Here is a 19,219-nt window from a genome sequence, read left to right as displayed (position 1 = left end):
ACACAAAACAGTAAAACGATTTGAACTGTCCCCTCTCCCTCGGTGTTCTATGATTCCAGGAACAATTCAATAAAAAACGTAATATTGTTTTTCCTTTTTAGGAGAGGTCTATTTCATAAGATGGATGGTGCTCTTTCCATGTATTAATATAAAAAAATGTATTGAGATTTTATTAAGGAAACACGATCAGGTTCATCAGCATCTTTTTCTTAAATAACTTTTATGTCAGCAGCTAAGTTAAACTTAATTATCCAAAGAGAGGCATTAATACAAAATAGGGCATTTACAAAGTAACTGTACACAATAAATATTTAAAATCTTTTATGTTTCTTTGGTGGACTGATACCATCTGTATCAGCATGCTCAGCTATCGGAGACAGCTCATTTTTTTCTTGTTTGAAGGGGAAGAAAAACGGATGCTTTAGTGCTTCTTCAAGAGTAATGCGTTTGGCTGGGTCATACTCCAACATTTTTTGTATGAGGTCAAAGAGGTTCTCATGGTCAGAATCCTGGCATGTCATGAATTCCTTCATGAATAAAAGACAAAATTTTTTTTTAATCTCATAATTACAGTTCCCCTTTCCCAAAGCATTTTCCCTTCTGTCATTTTACCTTCAGTGGCTTACAGCGTCTAGAGACATATCTACCAGCAGAACTGTGTTCGTCCCAATCCAGCTGGTCACGATGGAAATATTTGCGTTTCCTCGAACAAATGAATCATGATTTGTTACTCAAAAATTCTGTTTTGCCCCCTCCCAAATATGTTTATCAGCATGTTACTCACAATGGAAAATACCTACGTGGGAATGTTCCACATTTTAAACATAAGTTCATCGGTTTGCCCTTCTCTTTTCTTTTCCCTTTCCTTTTTTCCCTTGTCTTTTCCCCTTTTTCTTTTCTCTCATCCATTTTTCTCATTCTTTCCTATTCCTTTTTCTTACCCTTTTATGTCTTGTTCTTTGTCTTGTCATGTCTTTTCCCTCATCTTTTTCTTTTCCCTCATCTGACTTGTCTTTTTTCCTTGTCCTTCCCCTTTTCTTTTCCCATCTTTTCTTCTCTCATTTTTCTTGTCTTGTCTTCTCCCTTGTCTTTCCCTTTTTCTTTTCCCTTGCCTTTCTCTTGTCCATCTTTTCTCTCCTTTTTTCCTTTTCCTTTTTTTACCTTTTCTTTCTTGCCTTGTTACTTCTGTCTTGTCTTTTTCACTCATCTTTCCCTTGTCTGTCTTCCCCTTTTCCCCTTCTTTTCCCTTCTTTCCCTTTTCCTATCTTTTACCTTTTCTGTCTTCTCTTCCCTAGTTCTTTTCCCTTGTCTTTTCCCTTTTCCTTTTCCTCTTTTGTATTTTTCACCTTTGTCTCTTCCCTTGTCTGTCTTCTCCTTTCTTCACTTTTCCCTCTTTTCTCTCTTCCTGTTTCTTATTTATTACCTTTTTTGTCTTGTTGTGTCCCTTAGCTTTTCCCTTTTTTCTTTTCCCTTTTCGTATCTTTTCCCTTGCATTTCTCTTGTCCGTCTTTTCCCTTCTTGTCTTTTACCTTTTCTTTGTTGCCTTGTCCCTTGTTGTCTTTTCTCTTACCTTTTTCCCATCTTCTAACGTTTGTCGTCTTTTCGCTCATCCTGTTCTTTTCCCATGTATGATGACTTTGTCTTTTCCCCTTGTCTTGTCCCTCGTCTCTTTCACCTTACCTTTCCCTTGTCTTTTCCTTTTTCCTCTTCCTCTTTTGTATCTTTTACCTTTTCTTTCTTGTCCCTTGTATTTTCATCTTTTCCCTCTTCTCTTCTCCCTTTCCTTATCTTTTACCTTTTTTTCTTGACCCACCTTTTCCCTTTTTCTTTTCCCTTATGTTTTACTTTTTCTGTCTTGTCTCTTCCCTCATCTGTCTCTTCCCGTCTGTCTTGTCCTTTCCCTCATCTTTTTCTTTTCCCTTGTCTTGCTCATCTTGTCTTTTCTTCTGACAGTCTTTCCCCCTTTTCTGTCTTGTCTTGTCCCTTGTCTTTTCCCTTTTCTTATCTTTTTCTTTCTTGTCTTGTCCCTTGTCCGTCTTGTCCCATCTGACTTGCCTTTCTCCTTTTCTTTCTATCTCGTCTCTTCCCTTGTCTGTCTTGTCTTTGGTCAGTCTTTCCCCTTTTCTTTTCCCTTTTACCTTTTCTGTCTTGTCTTGTCTTCCTCTTTCCCCTTTTTCTTTTCCCTCTTCTCTCTTACCTTTTTTGTCTTGTCCCTTGTCTGTCCTGTCATGTGTCTTTTCCCTTTTTCTATCTTCTACATTTTCTATCTCGTCTTGTCCCTTGTCTTGTCTTTTCCCTCACTTTTCCCTTGTCTTTTCCCTTTTCTTTCTTTTTCCTCTTTTGTCTTCTTTTGTCTCATCTTGTCCCTTGTCTGATCTTTTACCTTTTCTGTCTTGCCACCTCCCTTGTCTTTTGTCTTTTCCCATTCTTTTCTCTTATTTTCTTTCCCTTGTCTTTTCCTTTATTTTCTTTTTTCTTGTTTTCCCTTGTCTGTCTTGTCTTTTTCTTTTCCCTTTTCTTGTCTGCCTTCTCTTTGTCTTTTGTCAGTCTTTCTGCTTTTCTGTCTCGTCTTTTCCCTCGTCTCGTCCCTTGTCTTTCCTTTTTCCTTTTCTTTTACGTTTTCTTGTCTTGTCCCTTGTCTGCCTTGGCTTTTTCATTTATTTTCCTTTCTTTTCCCTTGTCTCCTTTTTCCCTTTTTCTTTTCCTCCTTTTCTTGCCTTTTTCCTTTTTTGTCTTGTCTTTTCCCTTCTCTTTTTTCCCTTATCTTTTACCTTTTCTCGTCTCTTCCCTCGTCTTTGTCTTTTGTCAGTCCTTCTCCTTCTCTTTTCCCTTTTAACTTTTCTGTTTTCTTTTGTCCCTTGCCTTTCGCTTGTCCGTTTTTCCTTTTCCCTTTACTTTTCCTTTTTTGTATCTTTTACCTTTTTTTCCCTGCCTTGTCCCTTGTCTTTTTCCCTTTTCTTTTCCGTGGTCTTATAATTTCTTTTTCACTTTTTCTTGTTTCCTTTTTCATCTCTTTTCCCTCATCTTTTTCCTTTTCCCTTGGATGACTTCTATTTTTCCATTGTCCTGTCTGGTCCCCTCTCTGTCTCTCTTATCCTGGCTGGCTGTCCCTCTTGCCCCGCCCATCTGTCCGTCTCTCTTGTCCTGTCTGTCTGCATCTCCTTTCCTGTCTTGTCCCGTCTGTCTCTTTCATCCCGTCTGTCTCCCTTGTCCTGTCTCTTGTGTCCCATCTTTGTCCCTTGCCTTTCCCTTTTCCTTTTCTTTTCCTTTTTCATATTTTTTACCTTGTCTTTCTTTTCCCTTTTTTTCTTTTCTCTTTTATTTTCCCCTTTCTTTTCTTTCCCTTTTCTGTCTTGTCCATCTTTTCCCATCTTTTTCTTTTAAATTTTTTTCTTGTATTTTCCATTCTCTGTCTTTTCCCCTTGCCCCTCTCCCTTGTCTGTCTTTTCCCTTTTATTTCCTTTTACCCTTTCTCTTTTCCATAGTCTTTTTCCTTTGTCTGTCTTTTCCCTTTTTTTCCCCTTTTCCTTTTTTGTATCTTTTACCTTTTGTTCTGTCCCTTACCAAACTTGTAAGTATTTTAATTTAAAAATGAAGTCATAAAGGTAAAATGTACTTACCTGGTTTTCTGTATCATGTGACTAGGCAAAGGCCCCAGTATTCGCTCCATCATTGCCAGGTGCTCTTTGCTGTCATGGGTCTGGAGGAAAAAGAACAACACATTTACCGTCGTTGTTAGAGGAAGTTACCATGAGCCACAAAACAACACTCCTCCAGCTCTGGACTATATATACCTTGCAACCAATAATCAATTTCTGATTAAGGAATAAAGAGAGCCTGTAGTTATCTGCTACCTGAACTGAGTTACAATGTACTTTTTTGTTTGTTTTCCTCTTTTACCCTGCTTTGCCCTTTTTTTTGGTTCATAAATTTCACCTTCCAGCACTACTGTCAGAACAAGCAGTTTGCATGCTTGAGTAATACCTGATGGCTCTGAGAAGAAACCTTGTTAGTCTCAGTAGAGTGGGATAACCTTTCATCAAGCTGGCTACACTGCTTACTGTATATAACCTGTAGCCTCTTCCAAGAAAGCTCCTCTTCTCCTCAACTTGGCACCACAGACCAGTACAGCACAGTATCTTGCACACCCCCCCATTCCACTCAATCAATGTCTAAAGGGATTTACTAAGTTGTGCTGCATCTCTTTGAGGTTCAGGTACCTACCGGAAATACAGTGAATCCCAGGTAGTATTCTATGAGGATACAACCAATGCTCCAAACATCACATGGCTGTGCCCATCCCAGTGCTGTGAAAAAAAATTCAGAAGCTCATTTTTACACTGTACTACAAACAGCTCAACAGCTTGAGCAAGCTGTATTTCTGGAGCACAATTCTAGTTAAAAGGTAGCGCTTTTCAATAGCATACTAAAAATCTTACAGATGAAATCTCATCAACATGACGGACTACACAAAGCTCGTTTCCACTATGAAAATAGGTAGTACTCCACCTAGCCAGGCTTACCTGCCTAGCCAGGCACATTTATAAACAAGACCTATTTTTTTTTTAGTCAGTTTTCCCATATGTGGTTCGTGCTTAAAATTATCAGCATTGAATTAAAAAGCACACAGTTCCTCTTGCACTGAAGAGACTTCTACTGACCTAGAATAACTTCAGGAGCTCTGTAATGTCTTGTAGACACCAAAGTACTGTGATGCTCATCATCGTATGTTGCACTCCCGAAGTCCACAACTTTGATGTCCGGATTTTTCAGTGTACGCTCATCACGTTTCTGAAATTAAACAGACAATGAGATTCAAGTGACAAAATAAACCCAGAAGGCTGAGGGGGGGATAGGGAAGATGACAGCAACTTACCAGTTTGGGGTTATACTCTTCTACATAATCAGACTTCACAAACAAAATATTTTCTGGTTTGAGATCTGTATGTGTCAGTTTGTTCAAATGCAAAACTGCAAGATAAATATCGTTGTTAGCAAAGTCCGTGAAGAAAATTTAACGAATAAAAAAAGGAATATACTTACAGTTCACAGATTTGCATATCTGATATGCCATCTGTCTAATGTGGTCCAGTCTAAATGGCAAAAACCCATTTTCCTTAATGAAGTCATAGGTACTGAGTCCCAGTAGCTCAAAAACAATGCAGACATGTCCATGGTGCTCAAACCATTCTAACATCTGGACACAGCGACTGCAGAAAGCAGGAAAACATACGAATTTCAACACTTAAGTTACATAATGCTGACACGTATACATCATATGACATAGTCAACTATGGCCTTTTAGAGGCTTAACATTCCCCTGCGTGTACACTAACCTACTTCAAGTAGCAGAGCTTCAAAACAATCAAAAACCCCAACAAATGTTGGTTCCAGGTGAGATGCTCCAAGTTCAGAATACAAAACTTTTCCTGAACTGAGAAATTAGAAACAGGAGGACAATGCCAATAACAACAAAAAACTTGCTGGAAGCACTGAGACCCCTTGCGATGACACTTAAAAAGCAGCCCTGGGAGAACTGATTAAGCTCTTCTAAACCACACAACAAGAACATTATAAGGGAGGTAGTACTTCCACTTGTGATAAATCTGCTCACGCATTAGTACAACTGCTCTCACTACAGCAGACTCCTAAATCAGTCTCACAGGTCTGAGGAAGATCATGTGAAAATTTGATCCAATCCAGAACTAACAGCTAGCGCCTGGCAAGGCTGGGCAGCCCTGTGCTGCACGAAAGCTTGCACTACCAGAGTGGCTGGTGTACAGCTGTACACACACATGCAAGAATTAGACCAGCCTTTAAAAGAAACAGCAAGGGCCCTCAAGATCTCTGAGACAGAAAGGAAGAAACCTGGTATGATTTAGGAAAAAATATACTCAAAGCTACTATTTAGTGAATTTGAGTTTGCGGTACTGAAAGTAGGGTTCTTGTTGTGTTTTGATTTTTTTTCTAAAACACACACACTATAGAAAATTAGAGTATTTTTAACGCCAAAGTAACGTACAGTCGTTTTTGTATACTTACTATGTATTGCTGGGATCTGATGCATTTAAATGTTCCAGTACTTGTATTTCTGAACGTGCTGCTTCGGAGTACCGATCAACGTTCTTTACTATTTTCACAGCTACATGTCTACCTCCCCTGAAATACACAGGTTTTAACAGTCACTAGAACAATGAGTAGTTTCAACTAAGAGTATTCAGTAATTACCATCATATACATTGTTTAATAACAAAATTAATCGGTGAACCTTATCAAGACGAGAAAGCATTTTTAAGTACATACTGACTCTCAATTGAAAAAAAATTATATACACAAAAGCACAACTAAAACTTGGTCTCTCATCAACTATTCATTTCTTAAACTTACTTGATACTTTGTACGTTGGTGGTATTCTTAAAGATTAAAATACTGATTTACCCCATATCATGTGTTTATGTATGCTGGACTGCTATTGCAGGAACTTCTGCCTCTTGCAGCCCAACACGACTGTCAAAAATGACAGGTTTTCTTCAGTTAAGTAACAAAAATTGAACTGAGATATCAAATGCCTTCTACACTAACCAGAAGACAACCAACCTAGTTTCATACTATTTTACAGAGAAAAACTGCCATCAAACAAAAATGAATTACTGATTTATAATATACTCTTAGAACCCAAAGGGCACTGCTTCACTGCAGATGATACTTGAATGTATGCCACAAAGTATCACAGGCCTCCTCCCTACTCAACAGAAGCATGGAGGTGCAGGGCCTGGGACTCACCTTCAGCCAAGTAGGTCTAGGCCACCCACCAGTCAGCCCCTTACCCTCTGCCAGGGACAAGTTCTCTGGCTGAAGATGCACCCAATGGCACCTCCACCAGTCCTGCCTAACCGTTAAGTCAAGGTGCTCTTTCTGCCACGATGTGCTAACATACATTTGGGAACAGCAACAGGAACGCTACCTGGCCACTAAAAGGGAAATTGTAATTGCAATTTTTCTGCAGTAAATGATCCGGCAAGAAGGCCTAACTGCAGAATGGGTTAAACTGGCTGGAAACAGAAATGCCAGGGACGGAGTGACTTCATGTAAGGGAATGAGGTTTCCCTTGCTGATAAGAAACAGTCGCAGCATTGCATTGTAGCAACTACAAAATGCGAATACTCAAGGCTCCACTTGGTGAGCAGAACTGGCACTGAGAAATGACCCAGATGACCCAAATGCCAGGCTAAGACTCCCCATGCCAAAGCTCACAGGACTGGGGCTGGTGCAAGTATATGTGAAGAATCATGACGCATCTTCACAGACCCCTCGTGGAACTGCTTACCGCAATAGTCCTCTGTCCAATGCACTGTTCACTTTTATCTTTTTATATTTAAGCACAAACGTGTGCTCACATTGCCTCAAGGTATACAATAAAATTTTTCTAACACCATACCATGTACGCTCCAAGGAACATGCAAGAAACCTTCCCCAAGGGGAAAGCTGAGTTAACAACTCGAACAGTTTGATCTCCAATTCCAACCACAAAGCATTCATAATTCCCATGCTGATGCCACTTATAAATCAAAAAAACCCTATTGTCTTGTTATGTCACAATGTAACGAAATACACAGAGCAGTACATGAGAAAGTAAAGGTAAACTCACAGAATCAATTTGAAAGCACCTCATGATATTCATACTGTGACAGTATCAGCAAGAAAAATTACAGGTATTTATTAAAAAAGACTTACGCTTTGTGATCGATGCATTCTACTACTTTTCCAAAAGCACCTTCACCCAAAGTAGCAACAATCTCATCTAAAAAGAAAAGGACTGTCAATCGCACAAGTTGTGAAGTTACTCAGCCATTAAAAAAACAAGCAAACAAAAATAAAAACAAAAATAAATACTATCACTGAAGATTATTCTAGACTGTGCATCTTTAAAAATGTAAACATCTAGTTTGAGAGATGTTACTGGACATCTCTCATCAAGGCACATTTACAGGGATCTCATTCTAGAACGTTCATTAACTTCATTTACTATTTTTGGGGGAAAAAGGGGAAAAAGAAACAAGAAATGCATTTAAGTTCTACAGAAAAAGAATAACAATCCCCCCACAGAACAAAACAAAAAAAGACAGAAAGAAAAGACTTCCAAAGCCCCCTCACATCTTATGCTAAAAGAAATTACTCTATCTGAAAAGTTAATAAGTTTTGAAAAATAGTCTATACATCTTGCACTTAGTACGTCTCCACTCTGACAGATCAGGTGACCCTCCTCATCATCCTCTACACTCCTGGATCTTTTCCTTCGATGACTCTTCTGGAACGGCACCAAGATCGTCCAGCCAATCAATAAACCCGAGTCAATTCAGGTCAGAATACGAAATTCATTCAGCAGGGAGATATTCAGGCATTCAGATACACGCCAGGCCACAAACGGTTGGCAGGAGCAATTTCAAATTCAGTCCCCAGAAATTCACAGGGCACATAGTTTATGTTACAGGAGAAAAACATGGCAAGGAACAGATTTTCAGATAAGATACTCAAAGTGGCAAGGCAACAAAAAATTACAACACAATTGTTTTTCTTTTAAAAGATTGGTTCACTGAATTTTGCTTTAGGATTTCAGTGTCCTCACTTCTTATAGCAAAAAGATTTAATAATTATCTTATATAAATTACCCTTGTGGGCAAACTAGAATACCCACCTTAAATAAGTTTAAACCTCTGGTCTAAATATTTAATCACAGTTTTGTGTTTGTTTATTCTTTTTAATCACAAAAATAGCATATCTATTTACTTTTGTCTGCCTCAGCTGAAGATATTAACTATAAATCCTACCTTCAGCTTTTTTAACAGTTAAATATATGACAAAGTTCAGAAAAACTACCCTTGCTACTGGACAGTTTTCGTAGTTATCCGATTCTACAGACTTTCACCGAGACCTAAAACATCTTAATCAATACCAAAAAAAGTGCAAAAATCTGACATCCTTGCTATTTCAGTGATACTTATTCAAAAGCAAGTTTGAAAGCTTGTATTTGGATTTTTAGGTAGGGCTCAAAAAAATAGTTGACGTAATTGTAAGTTTTTAAGGCATGAAAGTGATGCCTGTATTTCAAGTACTCCAATTGATGGTTTTTATTCATTGATCGGCTCAAATATATCCAATGAACAAATAGCAAGACTATGTTCTGTGGTATCACAAGCATACCTACAAACCATATGTTCTCACTAAAGAGGAAAAAAAAATAGCAAAAAAAATCTATTAATATAAACGAAAGAACTAATCTATAAATATTATCGACAGACTTCCCCAAACCCCCTCAATTACTACTGCCCAGATGAGAGATTATTTTTCTAAAATACAAAATCCTAAGTTAAAATTGGTCATACCACTTGTGAATGATGATGACAGGCACTGTGATGTGTCTTGTATTTCCTTTTGTAACTACTCCTCCCACTATATCCCGATGATTTGCTACTATGGTTGTGATAACCACTTTCACGGTCTCTGTGATGACGTCCATTATCATATCCTTGGTTGTACTCGTTTCTGTATTCTTCAACATAGCGTCGTTCATGATGGTCTCTCTCATTTATGGATTTGGATTCTGAACAGTTACTACAAACAAAAGATTAAGTAAACCTAATTACATAACTTCCAGTATCTCTATCAAGACAGCTTTTTGTTTTAGGGTGTAAGACACCTATCTTGAAATATCTCCAACTCAAAAAATGAGTATGTTATCTGATGACCAGATCAGAATAGTAAAATCTTGAATCACGTCCCTACTTGTATCAGAAATCATAATGTTATTTACCTATCAGGAAGTTTAGAAAGATCATGTTTGAAGTGCTTATTCTCCTGTGTACCACTAAACGATCTCCTCTTCCTCTTATGACCACTGTCACATCTTCTGCGATCCCAACTTTCTTTTTCATCCCAGTCAGGATAATTAGTTTGCCTGGAATGCCGCATCTGTAACTGAAAAAGTATTTTGCTCTTTGAAATAGCTTCCATAGACAAGCCATTACTATCAAACTGAAAGTATAATGACGATTTTTCCTCAACTACCCAACTTTCATTTTTTCCCTCCTTTCTCCACATCGTTTTAAAATTCAATTCATTTCAAAATGACTATTTTGGTATGTGAATAAAACCCAGTAAGCTACCTCTTAAAAATGAAAGCACTGTGGACCAGGTACCAAACACACACTGAGAATGTTACTTCTGCAAAGCTGCTCAAGCACCCTCGTTTATAATAAAAGGTGTGTGCACTGGGAAAATGGAAAGCTTATGTGTACTTAAAAACACATACAAAGCACTGGAATAGGCTGCCCAGAGAGGTTGTGGAGTCTCCTCTGGAGATATTCAGAACCTGCCTAGATGCCACCGTGCACAATGTGCTCTGGGTGATCCTGCTTGGCAGGGGGTTGGACTAGATGATCTTCAGAGGTCCCTTCCAACCTGGGCCATTCTGTGTGATTCTGTGTGAAATATTGCCCACTGTGCTTTATAAAGATTTCAAAGAGTCTGTCATGAACTTCTACCACGCTTTTCTGCAGATTCCTGGAGTATTTCCAGTGCTAACTCGAAGTGGCAGTAAAACTCATGCATCTACCAGGTACTTAATTACTGGCTTTCTAAAAAACGTAAGTCTCTTATCAAACATCTTTTCCTTCATTGTCCGATCGTAAATGGGTCACGGCTCGCCAGATGCGGCTCGGGCAAACGCGGCGGGGTACCGCAGCAGGTCGCTGACGCCTGACGACGCCCCCGGCCAGCTCGGCGCCCCCAGGTGACTGAGGCGCCTGTCTCAGGGCACTCGGTGGCTGCCATCGCCCCCGGGGTCCCTGCCCCAGGACGAGGCTGTGGGCTCCGCTCGGCCCCGCGAGGAGCTCCCTAAGAGCGACGGCCACAGCCATTTTGTCGGGGCGCGGCACTAGGCGCGGGCAGACAACATGGCGGCCGAGGGGAGGCGGGGGTCCAGCGCCCACCCGAGTCGGCGGGGCCGAGACGAACCACGCGGCCACGGGCTGCCCCTCACCCCGGCAGGAGGCCTCCCCGTCCCCGCACTGCGTCGGCGTCCCCCGGGCCGCCCCCAGCCCCTAGGCAGCTGCGGTGCGGCCGCGCCCCGTCCCATCCCGCAGCTCGCCCGCGTCCTTCAGCTCCCCCCCGCCGCCCGGCAGCGCTGCGCCCTGCCCGCCCGACCTCAGCAACTCGGGGTGCAGCCGTGCTCGGGGTACCCGCTGTGCTGCTCGGGGTACTCGCTGTGCTGGGGGTACCCGCCGTCCTCCTCCGAGCTGCCGCGAACCTCCACCACAGCACCGCCGCCGCGCCGCAGCTCGCCACAAAATGGCGTTGCCAAGGAACCTTCTGGAGCGCGGCCGCGTCACACGGCGGGGCGGGCCGGGCCGGGCCGGGCCCAGGCAAGGCGGGCCCGGCGACAGCGGCCCCTCAGCAGCCCCGCGACCTCCTTGCTGCCCAGGCCCCGCCGGCAGCGGCTTCACGGCAGCTCCTGGGACACCGGGTGGAAAATTTTGGCTCTGCAAGTAGCCCCGGTGTAAAAACCTTCCCCTGGGCTCCTGCCGAGGGCTTTTCAGCATCGCGTAGCGCGACGATGAAAACAATAAAGCTAACCCACTTTTAAGAGTGACCACCAGAAGGCTGCTTTTTGTGACTCTTCATTGACGTCATCATTTTTGCTCCTTGGCAAGAAAAGCCTGATTTTTTTTTTTTTTGCCTCTCTACATGCCCAGACAAATTGTTAATGCACATACCCAGTCAGCTTTAAAGCAGCACAAGTTTAAAGTACCACTGGTGACTAACAAATTACAGCTGTCTCTATTTTTAATGCCAATCATTTTTAAATGTTTTTAATCAAAATAGTTGGCCACCACTTTTTTTTGATGTGTCATGGAATCTTTTACTAGCTTTTAGTCATGTTTTCAAAGCTCGGTGGAACATAAATACCCACTGTAAAACAAAATAAATACAACTCTTTAAATAAACATACAGATCAGCCTTCTATGCCCACAAGACAAAAAAAAAAAAAAACCCTCCCACAAAACGAAGCCTTGCTTTCCTGCTCACTGCAGGCACGGGGGAGCAGTTGTACCAGACAGCCCACCTCCCCCTGGGTTCTGCTCACCTTGTTCTCATGGCACGAGCTCCGCCACCCATCAGCCACCACCTCAGCAAAGCTATCCAGTACCACACCTGAAATTCAGTTCTCCAAAAGCCCAGCTGTCCAACATCTTGTCTGCCATCTCATTTATGTGGGAAAAGCACACCTAAGGATAAAGGAGTCCTGAAACGCTGCAACAGTCTATGCATATCAGTTCTCTAAACCCAGATATTCCTTTATTCTGGGAAGCACTAAACATTCTGAAACACTTCAAAGCCTTTATAAACGACCCTCCTCGCTTTTAGGTCTTTTTCTTTTTTTTTTTTTTTTTTTTTTTTTTAATTTTCCCCAACTGACCCTATAGCTGTATGCAAGAACTAAACTGCACATATGCTGTACCCATCAACCAGCCCAAAAAATTACACTTCCACTCATGTGTCTCTCTTTCTTTCAGAAGTGGACGGGACCAACCCCACCATTATTTTTCCTGTTGTATTCCAAGTTCCCATGGAAGAGGTTCAGAACCATGAACAGGAAAACAAGCATAATATGACTCAAAACAGGATGCAAATCTGTCCCATGAGATCACTCCCCTTTCAATATGCAAGTTTAGATAAAAAAAGAAAGTATCTAAATTTATGTATCATGCAGAGAGCAAATTGCTTGCTGTTCCTGTATTTCACACATTCTATAAATCAGTCTTTTTGTGGAGGTAAAAAGCAGACCTGAAATTTTACTGAGTTCAGTGCTAGATGTCAGCATTTTAAATTAGAGGAACTATTAATTCCTCTGCACTGTAGGCAAATTCTCAGTATGTATTTCTTTCTGCATAACAGTAGTGGCAGTGTGTCAGCCCAACATGCAGTTGCCTGCTTCTGTCTACTTCCTGTTGTTATGTGCTGGTAACATGAAAAAGACAGGAAGAGCACAGAACTAAAATAATGAAATCCTTTACCTGACTGACTGACATGGTAGGGTAAAATGTAGGAAGTCTGGAGCAAGGGCTAGGAGCTTTACGCAATACCACATACCAAAGAGGCACAAAATCTCTTAAGACTTCTGCTGACAACATTTTGGCTCTTTCAAATGTCTTTTTTTTTTCTTTCCTTAAACACACACCTGAACTCCAGAACAATACTAAGAGATGCAACAGAATGGATGTATTCCTCATTCATTCATCCATACAGAAATTTTGTCCCAAAGAGAGGGTACTGATCTACTCTGGTGGACACTAAGCCTTTGCTCGTTAACTCCTCAGAAGCCTGTACATGCATACCTTTGCCTTTCTCTTGCAAATAATTTCACCTCTTTATTTTAAAAGGCAGAGAGATGGATGCAGAAATTGTGGGTGTCTCATATACGGTTGGAATTGGAAATGTATACTCTCACCTCTCTGTATTATAGCCAGAAAATGGACCTCTGTGGAAACAAATTGATTTTTCCTGCTTCAATAAAACAAACTGATGCCAAAATGCATTTTTTAAATCTACAACAAGGAGGTTTTCAGGGAAGAACAGAACACTGCTTTGCCTACCATACCCAAGGTGGAGAACTGCTTTTCTGATGCATTCAAATTGCACTTTTCCCTGCTTAAGTCAGTTTATTTTATGCTTACTATACTAAGTGAACTGAGCATTGGATCAGTAATATACATATTCGTACATATGTATGTATTTTATTTTTCCTTCTGTGCACTCAATATCCAGACATTTCTGTACCTTCTTGCAGACTTTTTTGAGTCCAACAACATCTGGTCTCAAACAGGACCAAAGAACATCTCTCTCTTATTTGTTCTTCAATATCACCTTGGCCATAGTATCGTTTATTATTTTGGGTATATCAGTATATTCTTGGTTAGAAGTCTGACCATAACCTTTCGGTCAATACTCTTTGTTGTGTTTACCCTCTACTGTTTGTGCAATGATGTGATGAAAAACAAGTTATAGTAAATCCATGGTTACCTAGTTTCAAACAACAGCTATATAAAGACACAAACACTCACTATTTCATTCCAAGAGTATTGTGCCAGAGGCTAAAGCAATTGTTTATGATCTACCTTCCAGGGAGGCTGAAGAGGTTACCATTCCAACACACGACAGTGCAAGAGCAAGAACTCCTCTAAATGTTGTCTTTAATCCACTAGCAGAGAAAAGTTTCCTCTATCTGTAACACTGCTTTCACCTAGGGGAAAAAATTACATATCTTAGTGAATTTTCTAAAAAACTGTAAAGTAAGGAACATTAGAATTTACATGGGAAAGTTACAGAAAACTGACACTATGAAATTGTAGCAAAGCCCATTGTTTCAACACAGTTATCACAGTGAAAGACAAGGCAGAAAACAAAGGTTTGCAAAAATATATGTATTTTTGAAAGTCTTTTCTTGTTTTACAAGTACAAGAAGCAAAGTTTAAAAGTCAAAATCAAGGAATATACTCTGGAAAAACTGTCTTCTGAAGCATGAGACTCCCTTATGACAACTCCCAAACAATGTCACAACATCTGAGAACCCTGCATTCAATGACCAAAGGTATGATCAAGGTTGAGTAACCCTTTTTAATGACACTCTAAACACCATAATCACCCAGCAGTCGACCTGACCAATCTCTAAAGAATGCATCAAGACTGTTTGTGGTTACACAGCAAAAGGGTTGGCATGAATTGTAATATCTTTAATGCGAACATCATTAAGAGGTCGGTAGGTTTTCTCATTCACAGGCAGCTTTTCCAGCTCATCCAGGGTCTCCAAGCCATCAATAACTCTGGAAGAAAAGCAGAACTGCTAGGAATCTCCTTCTAATAATGATTGAACTTTCACAATGGATGTATCTCAAAACACTTCACAGTTAGCTAGGTATCACAGTACAAAGACTCTGCAAGCAAATTATACAAATAAGGCAGCCAAAACTTTATATATGGCATATAACCTATTTTGAAAGGAAATGTTAATCATCCATAACAGGTTCTGATAAAAGAACGAGTAATTTCCACTGACCTGACAACATCGTATTTTCTACCAACCACATCTCTGTGAAGACCCTGGCTGCACTTCCTTGCAGGCAGGACTGACCAGTCAACTGACTGACAAGATACTAGCCAAACCAAACCTCACTGTGAATTACTGAAATCCCATGGCTGGAAAATCAACTTCCAAATGTGCAATTATAATTACTAAGCTTCCAGCACAAAGACAAGATTGGAAAGAACCAATAACTGTGTAAGTCTAATGGCACAACTGTGTTTAGGCTTTCAGATGCCCAGTCGGGCTGAAGAAGTGGTAAGAGGGATTATTCTAATAAACCTCTCACCTTTTGTGTAAGTCTTGGCAATTTATTTCCCAGTAATGGACTTTGCAGAAAACACATACCATTCACAGTTCAATTCACTGTCACATTCATCAGCTCTTTGAATCTTGGATGCTGAATTGTGGGATGGAGCATGGACTACATATTCTGTTCTGATTCTGCAACTGGGTCAGGAGTATCTTAAACTGCCACAGAAAATCTGGCAAAGTTAATCTGTCAGCGCCTCTACTCTTTTCTAAGGAAGATGTCCAAAAAACCCTTTCAATCACTTCTAAACAAACTCAGAAATGAAAGGAACACCTATGCTTATACCTGCCTATACCTTCCACCTGCCTATATACAAAGCAGGTGGAAGGAAATAATATTTTTCAATTTTCACCAGTTTCCTTTGAATATTTAAGTCTTTGAAAAAAACAGCTTTTTCTCAACTAGATTCACTTGCATGCTACAGACTTCTTAAGAACAAACAAAAGAAAAGATATTACCATGATTTTGAGAAAGAAAAAGCAGCATTTGAAAGACTCAAAAATTAAACATTTGCTTTAGGGATGGTATATTATCAGCAGCTTCTATTAACATAATGTTTTAAAATAATGATACATCTTAAATAACCTAATCTAATTTTACGAACTGCCAGTTCCGCAAGTTTTATCTGCTCAACAGGAAGTTCCATCTAAATAGAAGTATGACCATGTCAGTACTGCACCCATCCACATACCTAGTTCCAGATCAGACTCTTGCTTGTCAATAAACCCTACAACTGTGTATCCAGTTATTTTTGAGTTTGCTAAAAATTAGGATGCACCCATTTGGGCACAGTACAAAATGGCAAGCAGGAACAACTAGCTTAAAAAAAAATTATAACAAAAAAACTCAACCCAGCTCCATTCTTGAGGTAATTTTTAATATGCCTATTTCAATTGCATTCCCAACTACTAAGAAAAATGGAGCAGCATTTTAGGATAACTAATTCCGGTGACAGTGCAAGAGCATACATTTACATATACACATTGAATATTTTAAAGAGCTTTAGAACCCAAAGTTTCTAAATTTGTACTGCATCTGCCCTGAAATATTCACATCCGTCACACTCTATGGCTAGGAGGCAAATGGTTGGATCACTCACTTCCCAAAGACAGTGTACTTCATATCTAAGTGTGGTTGCTTGCCGTAAGTGATGAAGAACTGTGATCCATTGGTATTTGGGCCATTGTTCGCCATTGAAACCACCCCACGGACACTGTGCTGAAAGAGAAAAAAAATCAACATGAATAACCGCCTGTGAAGGCAGGACATCAACCTGTACCAAGTGCTCAGTGACTTATTGCTCTGCCTCAATGTCATTATTAAAACCCATTCTTGTTAATACCACATTCTATCACAACCCACGTTATAACAACTAGCTCCTCCAATTTGCTTTTACATCAAAAAATTATTTCTTTGCCTTTAGTGCATGAAAAATATTTTGTTAAAAATTGCTGCTTCTGTTCTCAGTAATGATAACCCTCAAATCTAACTTGCTAAGTATTACAGTGCCTGTTTCTATTTTAATAACGAGCTTTCTATCCCTTCCCTCTGGGATTATACTTTATTTCACAATTACAAAACAGGTAACTAAATCCAGCACAACACTGATCACTCTCCAGCCTGTAAAGAAAATTAATCTGAAAACGTAACTGCATATTGAGAGCACAGAAATACCTTTAGGTATTCACTGAATTCATCTTCAAACTTCTTACCCCAGATGCTGTTACCTCCTTTCCCAGTACCTGACAAAGAAGAACCGCAATATATTAATGATTTTCAGACTGGGATATGCAGGAATGAGGTACCATTATAAAATTTTAAAACAAAGGTCCCAGATAGACTCTATTTTGTTTGAGCCAGCGATCCTGTTCTCATGGCTTGATACTGAGCAGAGCCAGAACTCTATATAAAAATACTGATATATCCTCAAATTAAATTCAGTATGACTGCAGACAGACACACAGTTGAATCAGACATTCTCCTAAACAGTTAATAGCATCTGGGACATCTTCCCAAATGCTTTAGAGGCAGTGTAGCCTTCCAGCCAGAAAACAGAGAAACCACGATAGTTAACTGCTACTAGTCATATTTAGTGGAAAGAGCTGAAAAAACTCAAAATTTACAGAATGCTTTATTACTGCATTATATTATTTAGAACTGGATGCTCTTCTGTAACCTCACCACAGGAAACTTTCCAGTAAGCTCATATCATTAAAACCTCTATTAACAATACAATAATCTTTTTTTTTTTTTTAACATTTTGTTTCTATAATTATTGATATTTATAATTTATTTATATTTCTTGATACTTTGTTTTACTTTTATATAACTTTACTATAGAGAGACATTAACAGAAGAATTTACCTAATGGATCCCCTGTCTGAACCATGAAGCCCTTTATATTCCGGTGAAATATGCAGCCGTTGTAGTAGTTACTAGCACACAGAGCCAGGAAATTCTAAGGAAATGAAACAAATTGTATTAAAATATTCAGAAATAATGTCCTCTGTTACAAAAAAATTACTAAAATGCATTGGCAAGACTAAGAACACTTTTGCCTCTGCTTTGCACTGTGACCATGTAATGGCATTTGTCCACTGTCCAAGACTATTGTTGACTATTAAAAAATATAAATAACACTCAGGCCTCTTCCTTCCCTCTTCAGAGCTTGTCATTGCTATAAACAGTACCAAATGCAATAAAAATTATCTACAGGCTATATGGAAGTGAAAAAGGCAACGGTGAAACTGTTCACAGATAGCATGATCCAGGAGACAGATCTGATGAGGGATTCATAAATATTTTCTTTCATTTTGTGCAGGAACATGCATTTCTTTGAAAGGATATCTACACCTCACATAGCTTATGAAACATAATTTGGATACCTTTATCCTTACTGATAAGTACTGGCAATTAGTTTGCATGGAAAATGCCTTTAGAGAAAGACAATTTCACTTCAGTTCAAAGATGGACTGTTCAGAATCAAAGAAGCAGGTTTTGCACCTGAGATCAGGAAAACTCTGAGATATCAAATTTCAAAGCCTCAAACTAAAATAGTACTTAATCTGGCTTAAAGAAACATTAGAACTACAGAATTACAACATGAAGGAAAAAATAAATTTACAAGTTACTCTGCCATACTGACTGCTAAAACTATCTATGGATTAAAAAGTCCTGTGTGGCACCTATCGCCAAAAGAGAAACAGCTGTAAAAACACAATAAAAGTATTTTACAATATCTATTTCAATAGACTGCAGTTTGTGTTTAGAGCTCCTATTTCTTTTGTTTCCTATAGAAGAAGGTTATGACGGGTTAAAGAATCATTAGGTGAATCCCACAGAGTATTGCCACAGAACAGTCATACTCAAATTATGCTGGAGTTGCTCCTTTGACACTGTCACAGACACAAAGGATTTTAAATAAAGCTTTACAGCACAAGGCCATCTGACTTGAGGAACAAGCATGAGGACTGAAACATGATCATAAATATCATTTCCATTCAACATTTTTATTTTGTAAATGTGTTGTAATTTTGTAATCAATAGCTTCAAGCCTCTCTTTTTTTTCAATAAAAGTAACTGATTTCAATTTAAGCTAGTTATTCTTACTTTTAAGGAAAGTCAAATCTGACTCATTGCAGGCAAACCAAGGCAAATATGGGAATCCCAGGCCATAACCCATGTTTCACCTAAAGGGCAAAGGGCAGTTTGGGATACACCAAAACTTGGAGATAAGCAACCCTTAGCCAAACCTTATCTGGCGAGAAACA

The 19,219-nt window shown here is 39.5% G+C and overlaps 2 protein-coding genes across 15 annotated transcripts in view; both read right to left on the bottom strand.

Moving 5' to 3' along the window:
* Positions 1–146: 146 nt before the first annotated feature.
* Positions 147–14,292, bottom strand: CLK1 (CDC like kinase 1). Of its 9 annotated transcripts, none has more exons than XM_040562427.1 (14): positions 14,175–14,292; positions 12,143–12,284; positions 9,812–9,975; positions 9,384–9,612; positions 8,218–8,308; positions 7,735–7,801; positions 6,043–6,159; positions 5,044–5,210; positions 4,877–4,971; positions 4,662–4,791; positions 4,225–4,307; positions 3,621–3,700; positions 613–703; positions 147–527 (listed from the first exon to the last, which is right to left on the bottom strand). In XM_040562427.1, the coding sequence occupies exons 3-14, from the start codon at positions 9,967–9,969 to the stop codon at positions 312–314; spliced, it is 1,524 nt and encodes a 507-aa protein (XP_040418361.1). In that variant the 5' UTR covers positions 9,970–9,975; positions 12,143–12,284; positions 14,175–14,292; the 3' UTR covers positions 147–311. The 9 variants fall into 9 exon arrangements, with proteins under 9 accessions (XP_040418361.1, XP_040418363.1, XP_040418359.1 ...); XM_040562429.1 differs by having other exon boundaries at positions 9,812–9,969; XM_040562425.1 differs by lacking the exons at positions 12,143–12,284; positions 14,175–14,292 and adding an exon at positions 11,203–11,396.
* Positions 14,293–14,470: 178 nt separating this feature from the next.
* The window catches only part of PPIL3 (peptidylprolyl isomerase like 3), a 7,288-nt gene continuing 2,539 nt past the window's right edge, over positions 14,471–19,219 (bottom strand). For all 6 annotated transcript variants that reach the window (XM_040562473.1, XM_040562478.1, XM_040562479.1 and 3 more), the window contains 4 exons: positions 17,814–17,907; positions 17,124–17,191; positions 16,549–16,667; positions 14,471–14,879 (listed from right to left, as the gene is read on the bottom strand). In XM_040562473.1, coding sequence (XP_040418407.1) covers positions 14,753–14,879; positions 16,549–16,667; positions 17,124–17,191; positions 17,814–17,907 — 408 coding nt within the window. In that variant the 3' untranslated portion in view covers positions 14,471–14,752. The remainder of the gene's footprint in view (positions 14,880–16,548; positions 16,668–17,123; positions 17,192–17,813; positions 17,908–19,219) is intronic.

The sequence above is a fragment of the Cygnus olor genome, chromosome 6 (assembly GCF_009769625.2).
Source record: "Cygnus olor isolate bCygOlo1 chromosome 6, bCygOlo1.pri.v2, whole genome shotgun sequence".
Classification (NCBI taxonomy): domain Eukaryota; kingdom Metazoa; phylum Chordata; class Aves; order Anseriformes; family Anatidae; genus Cygnus; species Cygnus olor.
Note: the sequence above shows the minus strand (reverse complement) of the source record. Positions and strands in the feature narration are given on the sequence as shown.